General features: G+C 39.5%; 2 protein-coding genes across 5 annotated transcripts in view; one reads left to right on the top strand and one right to left on the bottom strand.

Moving 5' to 3' along the window:
* VEZT (vezatin, adherens junctions transmembrane protein) overlaps window positions 1-9778 on the top strand; it is a 98392-nt gene extending 88614 nt beyond the window's left edge. For both annotated transcript variants that reach the window (XM_019545061.1, XM_019545063.1), the window contains exon 12: window positions 6656-9778. In XM_019545061.1, the coding sequence (XP_019400606.1) occupies window positions 6656-7224 (569 nt within the window). In that variant the 3' untranslated portion in view covers window positions 7225-9778. The remainder of the gene's footprint in view (window positions 1-6655) is intronic.
* An 85-nt stretch (window positions 9779-9863) lies between these two features.
* The window catches only part of LOC109316761 (uncharacterized protein C3orf20-like), a 58244-nt gene continuing 50935 nt past the window's right edge, over window positions 9864-17172 (bottom strand). For 2 of the 3 annotated variants that reach the window (XR_002102914.1, XM_019545064.1), the window contains one exon: window positions 14499-14961. Coding sequence is in view for 1 of the 3 variants with exons in the window: in XM_019545064.1 (XP_019400609.1) it covers window positions 14919-14961 (43 nt within the window). In the remaining 2 variants the exon portion in view is untranslated. Of the gene's footprint in view, window positions 12694-14498; window positions 14962-17172 lie in introns of those variants that run through there. The other variant, XR_002102913.1, reaches the window with a different exon arrangement.

The following is a 17172-nucleotide window of genomic DNA, read 5'->3' on the forward strand; positions in this document are numbered from 1 at the left end:
TGACGGTAGGGGGCGCTAGGGAGTTCACGGCCGCCCCTAGGCCCCGCTCCCTCACAACAGACAAATACACAGACAGACGGACTAAGCCTTATATATATAAAACCCAACTCATTTTGTAGGCAGAAAGATTGTCCTATCTTGTTCCTCTCTCATTCTGGAGAGCACACTTCTGGAGGCAGATGCATGCAAATTTCTCTGAACAGATGACATCTATGAGGCAGGTTTAATACACCATATCCTTAGCTTCAGCAAGAAAACCAGCAGCTTGGTGCAGTTTCTCTCTGTCTTCATAGGAAACATTTTTATTTCTTGTTCCCTTTTTCCCCCTGTCAACCTCTCCCACTCTTTCCCCTTCATAAAAGAATACCAAGTAAAAGCACTATAAAAATACAGAAAACATGCATCTGTAACACTAAGGAGGTCTCTTTTAGAAGAAGGTAAAATCCGAAAAATCACACTTTCACATCATGGACACGGATACTGTGAAAAGTCTAATGTGAAGGCCCATATCTCTTAGGAGTGATTTATTTATTTTTTTTTAGGGGCAAAGAAGTCTAGGGAAACTGGCTTCTCTGTTCAAAAGTTTGTGTGAAAGACTGCCAGTTTCATAGATTTCATAGACATTTGGGCTGGAAGGGACCCTGGAGGATCATCAAGTCCAGCCCCCTGCCCCAGGGGCAGGAAGTCAGCAGGGATCGTAGGATCCCAGCAAGATAAGCATCCAAATGTGTCTTGAAGGTGTTCAAAGTGGGTGCTTGAACAGCCTCCAGCGGCAGTCTGTTCCAAACCTTCGGATGATCCTGTTTAGTGCAGAAGAAAGCCACATCTGCCACAAACCATATAATATCCAAAAGCAACCAATGTTTGACTGTATATTTCATGTGGCTGCCTCTGCTTCCATGCTAGCCAGAAATGGAGGGACCCTTGGATTGCCTCCGTAAAGGACTGAGTGGACAAGCACATAAAGTAATAAAGCAAACTCAGCTATGAGACTTCAGTCTGTTTTCAAAGCCATAAAATGTGTGAGAGTCACAGCCTATTTCTCTTTCTTAAATCCATCAAGCTACAACCTTAGTTGAGTGCAAAAACTAAGATATAAAAAGTCCGCAGACTGTCTTTAAGAGCAGTCTCTTCTTCTGTGCTTCCTCTGATGCCTCATGTGACATCTCGTGGTTTGGTTCTCACATTCACTTTAGCTCTGCTTCTAGTGGTTCTCATAATCTCCTTGGTAGGCCCATTACCGTAGATTGTCTCCGAGATGGATAATATCTCTCCATTTAGAGAAAAAACATGGGGAAGTCTGGGTTTCTAAGATGATCACATTTCTAGCTTGAGCCTAAAGGTTGTAGGGATAGTGCTCTTTGCAAAAGAAGAGGAATCAGGAGATCCTGTACTGCATATGCCCTAGACTAGAATAGCAACAGATACGACTTACATTGATGACACATTTGCATGAACCTGTCAGGTCCTGCAGAGAGGTCTAGAGGTGAATTCAGTCTGATTACTGGCCAGCTTGAAGTAATGTCATTTGATGCCTATACACATGTTCACTCCCTTAGCTGTAATTACAGCACATTGGAGCAGACTCGAGTCTGCTGGAACGTGGTAATTACTATGCTCCAGCAGACTCCAGCATCTCGTGTATTAGTGTCTCTGCACTGAAAAATGACAGCATGGGCACTTTAAGTAAAGCTTGTTCAATGAGCTTTAGTTAAAGGATCCCTGCCGCCACTTTCCAGCATGGGGATACTGATGCATGAGATGCTCCAGGCACTTTAATTAGAGCAGCTCCAGAGAACATGTACAAATGCCCACTGAGCCTACCACTCAAACCTTCTCCCTTTCACTTTTAATGTAGTGGTTCAGGTAGACTGTAACAGTTGGACATCTGCTTTCTAATGTAAACCAGTAGGATGGCACACAGGATGGAGATTCTAAACATTTTTTATAAAGTGGTGAAGGGGAAGGTCTGTTGTCCCAGTTTTTTCCAGGGAAAGCTGAAAACAGATAGACTGACTCAGCAGAGCATTCCACAACCAGAGGAAAAAGCAGCTGCATCCTGTAATTTTCAACAACATATTCTCAACTTGGGACCTCCTTCAGGTTGGTCTGTCCCCATTTACATTGCAATTCATCCAGAAACAGAGCTTCTTCAGTATGGTGCAACAGATGTTTTCATTCAGCTGGTTGGGATTATGGGAGTCCTCAGACAGGCTTAGTAAAAGTCATTTTCCTTGCCTCATTTTGGCCCAGAAATTCAGTTTACCCATTGTGTTTCCACGTGTGTCAGTGAGAGGACCTGCTGCTTCCCATTCTCTGAGGACCTTCAGAAGTCATTGTATAATCAGACTAATTCAAAATTTTTTTAGAACTCGGGTAAGCTTAACATCCTGCATGCTGACAGATAACAACAGTCTTCGATCTATTCCCTTATGTAATAGAGCTGTTCCTACCATCTAGAAAACCCTCAAGAATCTGAAAAATGTGAGGAATATTGCTTTAATGATCCAAGGCCAAAAAACTTTTATTCTCTTGAGGTCTTTCCTCTGGCATTATAGCATTTCTTCTAGATGTGTGCCCTATGCAGCTCAATTACAATTCCTCACTGATCCAGTTTTTTAGCCCTTAAATGATTTGTTATCAGAACACTTCAGAAGTTAATCGTGTCTCTTACTTCTACAGTAGTCAAACATTTTTTATTAGCTCTTGAATACCAATAGCTAACTGGAATTTTACCATGCTTCTTTGTTCTCTATGTTTGACCTTCTTCCTTTCTTTTGCCCTAAACCATTTTTGACTTACTAGTAAGAGCTCTCAAATTCTCCTGAGACAAAACAATCCTATTTTCATAGATTTCATAGACATTAGGGCTGGAAGGGACCTCGGAAGATCATCAAGTCCAGCCCCCCACCCGAAGGGCAGGAAGTCAGCTGAGGTCATAGGATCCCAGCAAGATAAGCATCTAACTTACTCTTGAAGGTGTTCAATGTAGGTGCTTGAACCACCTCTGGTGGCAGGCTGTTTCAGACTTTGGGGGCTCAGACAGTAAAGAAATTCTTCCTTATGTCCAGCCTGAAATGGTCTTGCAGTAGTTTATAACCATTCGACCTTGTCATCCCTTGGGGCACTCTGGTGAACAAACATTCCCTCAGGTACTGGTGGTCACCCCCGATAAACTTACAGGTGGCCACCAGATCACCCCTGAACCTGCACTTTTCCAGGCTAAAGAGCCCCATGGCTCTCAGCCTGTTGTAGTAAGGTCTGTTTTCTTGACCTCTGATCATGCACTTGGCTCTTCTCTGGACTCTCTCAAGCTTCTCCACATCCTTTTTGAATTGTGGGGTCCAAAACTGGACACAGTACTCCAGCTGTGGCCTCACCAGGGCCAAGTACATGGGGAGAATGACATTCTATGTTTGAGAAGCATCTATGGATACAAGCCAGCATTTTGCTTGCTTTAGTAGCCGCAGCATCATATTGAAGGCTCATGTTCATCTTGTGGTCAGTCATGACCCCCAAGTCCCTTTCATCTGTAGTGCTAACCATCATAGCACTGCCGAGCCTATAAGGAAGCTGCAGGTTTTTCCTCCCTAGGTGGAGAACCTTGCATTTTTCAGTGTTAAACACCATCAGGTTCTTGTCCGCCCATTTCCCGAGCCTGTCAAGATCTGCCTGGATAACCCTCCTATCCTAAGGTGTGGATGCTTTGCCCCAGAGTTTGGTGTCATCAGCAAACTTGGCCAGTCCACCAATTTTAAAAGTCTTGTGCTCTTTTCATAGTCTGTGCTTAATTATAAAAAAAATAGAAATGATCTGACACAACTACTAAGGAATCCTAGACTGGACATTTTTTAAACAGTCCTTGTGGTGTCTACATTCGCTCCCATAGCATTACTGTGGGCTAGAGAAACAGAGGCTTCTCTGTTTGGGTTGAGTTTCATTCATCAAATGGTACAGAGTCACCTCCTTCCAGTGCCCATCTCTTTTGTTTATATTCTGTCCAAACAATAAAATATTCAACCTGCTAATTATGACTACTGCTACTTCTCATGTCTTGCCACCAGTTATAGATATTTCCAGTATCAGCCACATAGTATGGCCTGGTTTGTAGTTTTGGCAAGGTTTTCCATGGTGCATGGTTCCTCCAGGAGCCAGCAGACCAATAGAAGTTCTATGATCTATATTTCACCATAGTCAACACATGTCTAGATTGTTAGAGTTATCCCCACTTTCTCATGTTGTCTTTTACATGATTTTTGTTCAAAGATGATGTAGTCAGTCAGCCCTGTAGGGAGGCATTCATTGATGCCTTCATGCACTGTGATATCTTTGTTAAGTGTGTTGAATATTGTATACCATAATTCAAATCATTCAACCATTAGTAACTTTTTTAAAGCAATTCCATAGCAGCTAGAAAGCTTTTCTGAGTTTTCAGGGAGCTGATAACTGCAGTGTCACCCTAGACTAGATGTCTTATGTCTTTGACCCGCCATGATCATTCCATTTTCTTTGTGACCACTTTCCTGATGTCTGAAGAAGTAATTCCAGTAAGCCATCCAGGATGTTCTTATTTGTTGATTTTAGACATCCTGTAATGCAGTGGCAGTGATCATTCAGCCCAGAGTCCACCATCTTTGCATAAGCCAATCTTTTCAGCACCAGAAAGGCAGATTCAGCTATGGAACAGAAAAGTGTGAGTGCAGTGGCTTTTAGCATGGATGGGCTGGATCCTCACTTTGAGTTTGTAAATTCCCTACATATGTTGTTTAGGACACTATCTTTACTTTTTGTCTTCTCCACAAGTGTCTTGATGCAGATGTGTGGCTTAGTATCATTCCTACATATCGAGGAGTCCAAGAGTGGTCAAGTGGTACCTTGTGACAGATGATACTAATTTTTGTGGCCTCACAGTTCTGGATATGTAAGATTTCTCCCCAAAAACAAAACCAGTAAACACTCAGAACAACAAAGAAGCATCTTGCATATAACATGCACTTTTTTCCCCAAAAAACAGCAGCTGGAGTGCAACATGTGAGAAATAGGGTAAGAGCTTACTAGTGAAACCAAAAGTAAAATCTGTATATGATCCACAGGGAGCAGAACAATGAGCAGGCTCAGCAACCTAGCTGTTCCTACTCACTCACTTTCTAAAAGGAAAGCTTTTTTTCCCTTCATATTGCCTGTCAAAAACAAGATGTGTATCACATTCTGGGGAGTGTTGTATGTGAGAAACTATAGTACTTGTGTTTTAGCTGAATTCATATGCAATTACTATTGGTTGTTGTCAATTACTGCATAGTTGTTTTGAGTGTTTGATGGTTTTATTTTTGAGGGGTTTTAATTGTTTTATTTTGGGATTTTCTGGAATTTGGAGGTTTTTTTCTGTCTCTTTCCATCTGTTCTTCTACATTTGCTATTTTCTAATAATTAGTTCTGTGTTGGAACAGGAACATTCTGGGAAAATAGACCAATTCTATATTGCCTCAGGTATTTGACTGTCTATAAAGTAGAATATCCTTTTCTAGTTATCTTTCCATTCTTTTCCAGTTTTGGAAGTATTCTTTGGGAATTTAAGCACCAAAATTAAGTCTTAAAGTGCTTCCATGGAGAAAGAAATTTGCATACCCTGCCTCCAGAAGGAAATGGTCAGAAATATACAGAAATTAATTTAAAAATAATGAAAGACTATTCCATTAGAACAATTGACCTGTGAGATTTGTTTGGTTTGGTTGAGTACTGTGATGTGTTTAAAAAAAAAAAAAGTGGAAAAGAGCAATGCAATTCCTGAAACAGTATTCCAGTATATTTAATGAAAATAACTGATGTGACTGACCTACTGACACTGCCATGTTCAGCTACCTAAAATAATTATTACCAAGATAAAATGCACCATAAAACTTACTACCTTAAATGTGTTTCCCATGAAAAGTTTGTGTATTTTCCAGAGTTATTTTCATCTCTGCTTACAGGGGTAAAGTCAGAATGGAATTAGGAAGGGAAATGCCACAAGGGGACCTGCTGTTGCTGCTCTTATATATGTTCGTGCTGCTACTCTAATGGAGCTACTGCAGTTTAGGGATCTGTTTCTTGGAAATGGACACTATCGTTTTGTTAAAAAGAAAGATGCCTGTTCTTCAAGAAGTGATTGTATCGTGTTGTACTAACACCTAACACTGGGTGGAGAGACTTTCTGGCAAGCATCCCATTGCTGGCAATGGGAATCACTGTTGCTACTAACATCAAGAAAGGATAAATTAAACCATGTTTATTTGCATGAACAACTTACCCTTCTGTATGGATACATGTCTTATTTATATGTTGTGATGTATAAAATAAGTTACTGCATATGAGATCCTTTTTATTATGTATAGTTATCTTAATTAGATACCTGCTGTTTATGGAAGAAAGTTCAAATTTGTGTGCAGTGCAGCAACTGATTTTGCTTGTAACTTCCATAACATATATCATCTCTTTGCAAGGCCATTTTTACATGCATCTTGTGATATTTAAAGGGTAGTCCATACTAGAAGCCATCACATTGCGTCTTCAGCATTCTGGTCAGAAAACACAGATTTTACACATAAAACACAAATAGTTGAATTGTGTGTGACAGGTTACTTTTAGTTATCTTTTAATTTTTTTTTCCCTTTTTAAGCTGCGGTGAAACCCTTGTCTCCTGTAGAACCAGTGGAACCCATAAATAATTTGGAATCGCCTATGAATTCAGATATAGGAAAACAGGATGGCATCCAAGGTAGTGATGATTCTGAAGAAAGAGACTCAAATGCAAAACCACATGCCACTGAGAAAAGGAGGACTGAATATTTGTTTGAAGATCCAGTAATGGTCGAAAACAAAGACATTGCTCCTGGGGAAGGTGCATCTCCAGTGGCTGAAAAAAGAACATGTTATCAATGTGAAGGTGAAGGTGAAGAATCCATACTACCCATTGTGGATGGGCTGGAGACTTCACAGACACCTCTGAGAGATGCATTACAATCCTCCATCAAACACAGGCTGGCTCAGCTCCATATATCAACAGATTTCAACTTTACATCTGGTCTAGCTGCACAGGTTGCTGCCAGATCACTTACTTTTACTACAATGCAAGAACAAACTTTTGGAGATGAGGAGGCGGCGGAAGAGGAGATGCAGGACAGTGAAAATCATATGCAAGAGAACAAAGATGAAGGCACAGTCTCTGAAAATGGAGAAGCATTATAAGTCCCTGATGAACTTGGTTAAACAATGCATTGCCTACTTGAATTCCATAAAAAGCAGGTGTTGGGAATAGCCAAGGCTTGGGCTAAGAGAAAAACATACCGGCTGGCAGAAACAGAGAGAGAAATGTAATATGTACTGTTCCCTGTATTTGACACGCTCAGTAGGGTTTGCCAAGTACTTTGATGATATGCAGGTAAGCTAAGGAGTTATAGTGTGTGGACCCAAAGAATAGTTGTGTATCTCCTCCTGATGATACTAATGGGTTTTGGAACATAAATATTTTATGTTTATTTATTTATGATTCTTTTTTTCCTAAAAAGAAGAGAACATTCTTGCTTTCATTTTTAGCAGACTCCATTTTTCATTTCATGATTTTACTTGTCATAGCATCATCAGTTATAACAGAAATAGTCAAAGTGATTCTGTCTGAAGAATGTAAACTGTACTGTGTGATCCTCCCCACCACCTTTCCTTCATCTTTATTGTCTTCTGTATTTGGGTTAACTATATTAGGTATTTGTAACTTCATGACTAAGAATGCTCCCGAAGCTAAATTTTAAATAAAAACATAAAAAACCTAATAATGTATATGTCCTGGGATATTGGGAGAAAGTAGTATGAAGTTAACTGCATATCATATAAAGATTCCAAATATAGTTAATAAAGGATGAATAGATGATTGATAAGAGTTTATAATTGCATTATAGAAAGTTTTAGTATGTGTTTATAGAAAATTATAAACACATTAGTAGAAAGTACTGTAGATGGTTAGAAGTAGCTTGTTGGACTTGATTAGCAGTTGATTATTGATTTATTAAAACCCCTATTAATTGTTCATTGGCCCTTTGTAAATTGAATCTTAATATAATGTTTAACTTAGATTATTTGCACAGGGTTACAAAACACAGTGCTGTATATGTTTTGTTGTACATCTCTATTCATGTCCTGGAGTAAATTCTTAGGCTAAGTTAAATGAGCAGTTTCTTTAAGGTTATACAGTAATTTTGTTTAGGTGTCATAGCTGCTATTTTCTAATGTTGTTTCTCTTTTCTTTTGATAACATCTATAACGTGTTTGATAAAGAAATCAGCAGAGACCATGAACTTATTCCATTCTAGTTAAGCTGTATCTTGTAACCCAGTTGAAATCTAAATTGAAACATTCAATATAGGCCTGTATTAGTTCTTTGATGTGAAAAGTAGCTCTGCCCTGGAAAAAGGCACCCCTCTAGAGAAGGGGAGAGCCATGGTTTCAGTGGGTGCTTTGATACAGCCCTCTGATGCATCTCCCAAGTAAGGGTTCCTTGGCTCAGTCAGAAATCACCCCATTAACAGCTCTTGTTAATTCTTCTCTACACTGGCTGACAGCTTGTGGTAGGAGTATGAAGCAGTGTGGACTCAAAGGCAGCACCATTTCTGAGGGTATTGTGCTGCCACAACGGAAGGGGGAGACAAGGGAACTCAATGAATGCCTCTGTTCCTGAAACAGAACTTCTTGACCATTATGTGGCAAGACAAATCCTGCCATGCACCATTTCTGCTACTCTGGTAGTGATTAGGAGAAAAGACTGTGAATATAAGTATATGACATTTCACAACCCCTAAATAAGGATAATATAAATAGAGGGAGCATGTGGGTTTGAATTATTGTTTGCACAATATAAACTCTGTTTTCTTCTTGGTTTTGTACTTCTCTTGCACAAAGACTGTGGGAGGAGGATGTATTAACATGTTTCATTAGCCTGTGATTCTGTTTTCTATGCCGTTATGTATATGTAGGTAGGTAGAAGTTATGTAGAATGAATTGTATCTGGGGAGGATTTGCAGAAATGTGGTATTTGCTCAACTATGATGTTTGCAGCAGCCAAGCATCCTGTCAGGTAGTAGAGTTTGTTCTACTCAAGGCCAGAGAGAGATCTACTGAGAAAATGGAGTTCTTGATATCATTTTCAATATAATGGTTCTTTAGAACAACTGAATAGATAGAGTTGGGAGATTGTCAGTGCTAATTAAAAAGGTGTCTTCCTTGTCCTTGACTTGAGAACCTTGACTTCACCAAGTGCCCTGTTTTTTTTGTTTTTAGCTAGTTGTTCATATTATCTAGTTTTATTTTGTAACTGACTTTATCCCACCAATGCAATTTTGTGACCTGCTGTGTATCTCAGTGTTATTTTTTTCCCAAATTTGAATCATGGGATCCAATATCCTTCAAATTGACTGTAAGCTGTTGTGATTTGATTCTTGCAAAATTTTCTGTCGTCTGATTTGTCACTATTCTCAGATAATTTAAATGGGAGCTACAGATGCTTAGCCTTACAGCAAAAGTAGACCCAAATCTCTATATTGAGGCAGTAGCTTTTACATTTTCTTTGTTGCAAGCCTGGCAAACAACCCAAAGAATGAACAATTGCTGGTCATTTGGTGTTAGCAGTTTGTGTGAGAAAATAATGGATCTTTGGAGCTCGTCATTTTAGATGTTTTTTTTCCTTCAAACCAATATGTTTTGTGTGAGCAAATGAACTGGCTATTAAATACAAATAAAATGGACAAACTTTGTGTGTTCTTGAAAATAACACATTCCTTTTCTGTGTGGCTACCCATTTCTAACATTGCATCCATTTAGGATTCCATACAAAGCTGACCTGTTGAGTAATTTATTTGAATTGATATTGATGTAATTCCTCCCTGCAAAAGAATCTTGTTAAAAATCTACTTCAGATAAAGAATGGGATTTGATTTGATAATCAGTTACTTTGATAACTTTATTTGATTTGATAACCAGTTTCCAGCTACATATAAATAGATTCTGTTGTAATCCAGATTTCCTCATGATGATGTCTGTGGAAAGGTCTGTGTGTCCAAGTGTAGTTTCAAAAAATTTGCTAGGTGTCCTATCCATTTTCATTTATTTCTATAGTTAAAAAAAAAAAAAAAAAAAGTATATGAAAGAGTCTGCTGTAGAACTCAAGACCTAGGTTAGTATATTGTGACTGTTGAGGTCCTGTGCCCCTGTGTCCTTTGGCTTAAGGATTGGAGAATGAAAACTAAATAAGAAATGAGCTCTTACTTTTTAGGATTTGTTTTTAATTTTGAAATATTTTAGTATTAATTTTACACTGAATAATGAACCAATGATACATATTTGAATATAAGTAACCCATAACCCATTTTAGTTCATCACTTTGTAGAATTGTAAAACAGTGCACAGTTAGGTACTATTAAATAAAGTCAAAGATCTTTCTTTTCTCCCTGTCCTAACCAGTAGGAACCCTAAAGACACAACTCATTTCCCTAAATAGAATTGCAATCTGACACCACATCTGATTTATGCCTTTACATTTGCCAGGTATGTAAGCAAGTACATATTTGAATACAGCTAGATACCTGTGTTAGAACTATTTCTTGCTAAAGAATACTGTTTCCTTGATTTCCATAGCCCAATGATACAGCAAAAACTATAAGCTAATAGACATAGGTTGAATCCATTACAGACAATGCCCATCCTTAAGTAGAATAGTAGAATGCCTTTTCTGGTATATCAGTAATAAACAAGATCACCAATTGTCAAACTTTCTGTTGTTATTACATGAATAAGATAATTATGCTTCTGATAGATCGTGTCTAGTCCTTGTTCCATCCTGAGATCCATATCAAAGCAAAGGGTAGACTGACTAGGTCACTATTCACTGGTTTTATTGATTTTTTTTTTTTCCCAAACTGTGGCCTGAATACCCTTTCTATATCCAAATCTTTTGCTGGTTTCACTGAAAGTGTTATGTGGATGAGAATAGCAGATTTGGGTCATAGTTTTCTTAATTTCTTAGCAAATATTCTAAATCGGGTTGGCAACCTTTCACTAACAGGCTTGAATTAATGCAGATGGTGCATCTGATTACATAAGGCACTACTTACAAAAGCTTGTGTATCTATGATCTAGTTAGTTTGTAGGAAAAAATAATACCACTTTTTGGCGAGCTTGTCAGCAGCAGTGTGGGAATGCAGTACAGGGCACTTGGAACAAAGCAGAAGGGGCAACTTTTGGTTCTGTCACAAATGTCAATGCGAACATGCAGCTGCCAGCAGCAGCCACTTTCTTTGGTTTACCTCCCCCACAACTTGACACCTAGGGTGGTTGCCAGGGTGGCTAAAAATCTCTTTGCAGGCTAGATCCAGCCCGTGGAATATAGGTTGCCAACCCCTGTGCTAAATCGCCAGCACTGGAGAAACGTAGGCCTGGAAAGCTCAGAAGTCATCTATTTCATCCTCTTGCCCCATCAAGTCTATCTAAACCATTCTGACAGTTGTTATTTAAACTTTGGTAACCTTTTAAACTAGCCTTGTAGTTAAAAAGTTTTCTTTACATCTAATCAGAATTTTCTATACAGTGAAGTTATCCTACCCTTCTCATTGCACCTAGAGGACAATTGATCATATATTGAAGACTATTGTTATAGCCCTCTTGGGTGTTTTCTTTTTGAAACTAAAGAAACAACTTGTGTGCCAACTTTTCCTCCTATGTTGTCTCCTTAAACCTTACTGTGGCTCTCCTCAGGACTCTTTCCAATTTGCCTACATCTTTCTTGAAGTTTGCAGCAGAAAACAAGACACAGTACTCCAGAGGAAGCTTTACCTGATTCAAATTCAACAGAATAATTTCTTCCCATAATGCTGAATTATTACACTTTTTATTTACTTCAATTAGGACTAGAACCTATTCATGTTCTTTATGGCCAGCTGCTAAAATGATAGACTAAAATATTTTGTTTGGTGGGGAAAAATGTTGAGCAGAATTTCCTTGCTAAATGTTTTTCTTTGCTATGCAAACAAGAAGTTATTAAAACTTTGATTAATCTTCCAACAGTTGCCACCTGGTGTAATCTATACCAAACATGCCAAACCACATTTATTTAAATAACAGGTGAATGTTGAAGATCTCAGCTCTAACCGTTGATGCAACATATTTTGCATGATCAGTTACTATATACAAGTTGAGTATGTAACTTAAGTAGTAACAAACACATGGGTATCAAAGATCAAAGCAAGCCCTGAGCTGTTCATTTAAAAAAAAACGCATGGTGATAAGCTTCATCCTCATTCACAATTTTTAATTTTCTCTTTGTTTTTAGGATTGTGCTTTCAGTTTAAATATCCAAACATCCACTTTGATTTGAATAAGTGCAATGAATCAGTATGACACATACAGTCTGAACAAAAGTGGCTGATTTTTCACGTGTTCTCTCTTGCCCTTCATCCTGGCTTCTTTAAGTTACAGGAAGGTTTGTCATAGTAAAACTTGACCTTACAACAAGAGTATACTAGGAGCCAGTGTTGCACTCCCTATCGGTTTGAAATTGATATGAGTCTTGGAGAGAAATCTCTAGTACATGAGGAGGGAGGGATTTCTGCTCTGTTCCAGAGCAAGTGGATTCTTCAAACGTTGAATGGGACCAAATCGTGAATACTTTCACCCCTACAAAAACAGACAGAATGTCAGACAAGAACAGAGAGGAAGTGCCCATAAAAACATTAACCATTTTGGCATGAGAATATTTTGTCTTTCCTTTAATATTTTGAAGAGGTTGTAACTGTATGAGTTTTAGTTACCTATGCAGAGCTTGACAGTTAGCCTTATTAGTTTTTTAAGAAATATTTCAAATTCAAAGAAAAAAATCTCTGTGGAAAAAACACTAGATGACTTTTTAGTCTAAAAATTGTTGTATATTCCACGTTTCTTACAAGTATACAAGGCTTAAAATGTGCCAGTTACTGTACAAACATGAGAATGCAAGGTCCTTTTCTTAAAGAAGCTTACTCCCCAGACAGACAGTGTGATCAGCGGTGTCTAGGTGGCTAATGCCTTCAGCCTGCTGTTTATCATACCACATGTAGTTAATTCCAGTTTCATTGCATCTTCCCTCCCCCAGCCTCATTTATTTTCCCCTTAATAGTTATAAAAGACTTTAAACACTTTGGAATAAAGACTAATTTTTTATAAGTGGGCACCAGATCGAGCAAAACGGAGGGCCCTGATTAGGGCCTCAAGGTGCAACAGTGAAACACATGTAAAGTATGTAACTAGGGCAGGGAATGGGGCTTAAACTGTGTGAATGGTGGGAGATGGTGATGGTCTTTTAATTCCTTTAATTATTTTGTTCTTTTCCTCTCCTTTATTGCTTTGTTGTTGAGAGGAAGAAAGAACTGAAATTGAAGGAACTTTAAGGAAAAAATTGGAGGAGTAGAGAGTGTGGATGTGTCAGAGCAGGTTAGAGAAGGAATTCCTTTTGCAAGGACTTCATGAAGGATGCAGAGAGAAGCCATTACTGAAAGGTATGATGAATTACATGGCTTGAAAGGTTTTTATGTTTAGTTTCTAAAAGAAACACTGGCTGCTTAATTCCACCTTAATTCATATTCTTGTTTAATTCATTCATGTATTCAGAGTGTAAGCCCTTTGGAGCAAGCACCATGCTGTTATTTTTTGTTTGCTCAGCACCTGACATTCATTGACTCAAACAATAATACACTTTACTAATTCAGTAGGGGTGTGCAAAATGGGCTATATTCGATTCAGATTCAGCCCGAATTGGGGACAGTGAATCGATTCATTGATTCAGATCACTGTCCCTGATTTGATTCAGCCAAATCTGAACCTGAAGATTTGATGTTGATTCAAAGATCCAGCGATTTGGCTATAGAGACAGCTTTAAATGTTTTTTCTACATACCTTGGTAGATACTAGGTACCAGTGCGGCTTGTGGATGCTGCAATGCTGGGGTGGATGGAGTCCCCACAGGAACACGGCCCCCCTGTGTGCTCAACAATGAACCCGAAGTAGACTGGAAGTACTTTCAGTCCACTTCTGGGTCTGCTGCCAAGCATGTGGTTCCCCCCCGCAACATTCCCCAACTCGGTGATCAGCCATGGGGGGACACCAGGTGCTCCCCCAGACCCAGGATGCACCAGTTGCCGAGCCAGGGGTTGAGGTGCAGGTGGGCCCCCCAGCACACAACCCAGTAGACCCAGAAGCAGACCAGAATTGTTTCTGGTCCACTTCCAAGTTTGCTCCTGAGCATGCTGGGGAGCCCCCATGCTCCTGTGGGATGCTCGATCTCCCCTAGCATCGCAGCATTCACAAACCGCCTAGTACTTCAAGGTATGTAGAAAAAACATTCAAAGCTGTGTCTATAGCCAAATTGTTGAATCTTTCTAAATCTCTCCAAATTGATTCAGAGGGTTCCAATTAGTTTCAGAGAAGTTAAAGGGTCTCCTGATTTGATTAGGAGATTCGGCCATCGAATTGGGCTGAATCTCCACTGAATCGAATCAGAGGCCAAAGCTTCGCGCAGCCCTATCATTCAGCCCAAACCTGTATACTTTCTCTTTCCTGTTTTGCCTCCCTGACAAATTTTACAAGAATTACATATGCTTCAGGAAAGCTAAACTTTATGTTACTAGAAAGATTAAATAAAAGCCTCCTAGTCACTGTGCTGTGCTTATTTATAAATGTCTTAAGATCCAGTTAAATATTTATGGAAAAGAATCAAAATAAACCTAGAAAAAATGCAACCAAGGCTTTCAGACTTTAAAACATACTACAGTACCATTTTAAATGTTTATGTAACTCGTTTTCCATACCTGTTTGTGTCCAAATGGAGGAGTTCAGAAATGTGTTTTGAATTTCCCAGTTCGTGTGATTTAGTATGATGGGGGTGATTTTTGCAAGCTATCCTGTAGGGAGCTGAAATGTAAGACAGTGACTATAATGAAACTATTGTAGTCAAAATAACATTATAGCACTTCTTAAGTATATGGCTTTTACAAGTAATTTTGATGTTTCGGAAAACACTGTATAGTCTAAGCAATTTGGGGGTGAAGGTCTCAAAATAAGCATGTTGCTTGGCACCCGTTTCCTGCAGATCCTAGGATTTAAACATGGGTCCCTGATCTCAACTGCATGCAAAAGGACTGAAACTACGTTAGGATGGAAAATGTTCTAATGGAAAATTACCAACCATTTCCTACACTCTTTCTTGTTAAGAACAAGCTCATTCTTAAAAAAAAAACAAAACCCCAAAAACAAAAAAAAACCCGGAGAGAGACACTGCCTAAAAGCACTCTTAAGTCTTCACTTATAATGTAGGATGAATTGTTGTCAGGGCTGTTTCTATTGCCTAATGTGCGTTTCTAAAGTAACAGATAGATTTCTGCGTGTCATTGCACATTTTATTTGAGCCCTAGGATGAGTACTTAGCCATGGATGGCCCTGTGGTCTCATCCAAAACTGGAGTTAATGCTATTGAAGCTAGCTCATAGCTGTCAAGTTTTATGCTGTTTCATGTGACCCTTTCTTCAATTTATTTAATGATAAAATTTGCATGTTTACAGCTGATTTCCACAGAACAGTATACTTCAGTTCTAAATAAAGTATGTAGATTCAATGTGCATGCATCTCTTAAATGAATGAAGTCCTCTTTACAGAAACATACAACTAGAATGGATCAACTGGGTCACTGAGTCTACTTCTCAGCTACTGAAGACAAACACTTCATATAAACTGATGAAGCTTCACCTTGAAACCATCAGAGTTTTAGTCTCTGCTACTTCTACAAAAAGGCTTTTCCGAAACCTTACTGGTCTGATGGTGAGAAACCTTCTAATGATTTCCAGTATACATTTATTTATATTTATTTATGGCTGGTTCATGCTCATTTGTTCTATTGTTCTGTTGCTATCTATGTAGCTTAAGTTGTCTTTTTTCCCCTTCTTGATATTAACTGCCAGGTGTACTAATAGAGAGCAATCATAGTTCCTTTCAGTCTTTGTGTTGCTAAGCTAAACAAGTTGAGTTTTTTTAGTGTCTTCTCATAAGACTGGCTCTCTCTTCACCAGATCATCCTCAGTAGGCCTTCTCTGCACCAGTTTCAATTTGAATTGCTTCTTCTTTGAATATGGGTGACCAGAATGTGCTTTTAAGAGTAGCATTAATACTTTCCTGTTATACACCCTAGAATTGCCTTTTCCATGACTCATCATATTGGTTGTTCCTAGTCATTGTTTGGTCAGTACAGCCAGGTCTGTCTTCTCCTCCTCAGTATTTTCGACTGCTGAGGTACCAGTTTATAGCAGAACTTTTTGTTGTTGATCCATATGCGTACAACCTTGAATTTGTACTCTTGAAAATCATCTCACTTTTATTAGTCCAGTCCTCAAGATCTATCAAGGCTATTCTTTTTCCTAAACAGCATTTAAATACCCGTGCCCCAGTCCTGATTGCTGTTCTCCCATGGTTCTGTTATAGGTGTGATGCCCAGCTGTGTGTCCAGGTCTCTCTCTTGCTGCCTAGGATTCTGGCAGGTAAACATATCATTGGACCTCCAGCATGGGAAATGAGAACCAGAGCCCTATGCCAGTGCTTCCTAAACTTTTCCTCACCATGACCCCATTCATGACTCCATTTCTTCTGTATGGCCCCTCACTCCAAACTGGCAGCCTCCCACCCCCACCAGGTGCCCCTTATTCCAAATTCTCAGCCCCCACTCTCTCTAGGGCTAGGGCTTGCAGCCCCCTGCATCCCCACCCCAGCAGTGCCTGAGCCCTGGCTGCCACACACAGAAAGCAGCAGCTGCTGAGGCCAGAGCACAGAGCCTGGCTCCCTGCCCCTGCCCCTTCCCAGGGAGAGGATGCAGGTTGCCCACTGTGGGCTTGGGGCAACCTGTCCTACTGCCCTTCCCACGGGGCTCTACAACCCAGGAGGTAGGACCTCGCACAAGAGAGAGCACTGCACTGCAACCCCATCTGCTGATATTGCAACCCCATTTGGAGTCATGACCCACAGTTTGGGAACTGCTGCCCTATGCCATCAGCCTAGCTTTTCTTTAAAAGGTACAGCAGCAGAACAAATTCCCAGGACATAATGTTCTGTCTGCATGCCCCAAGAATTGATCTGATC

This window comes from Crocodylus porosus, unplaced genomic scaffold (assembly GCF_001723895.1).
Source record: "Crocodylus porosus isolate Cpor-Errol unplaced genomic scaffold, CroPor_comp1, whole genome shotgun sequence".
In the NCBI taxonomy this organism is placed as follows: Eukaryota; Metazoa; Chordata; order Crocodylia; family Crocodylidae; genus Crocodylus; species Crocodylus porosus.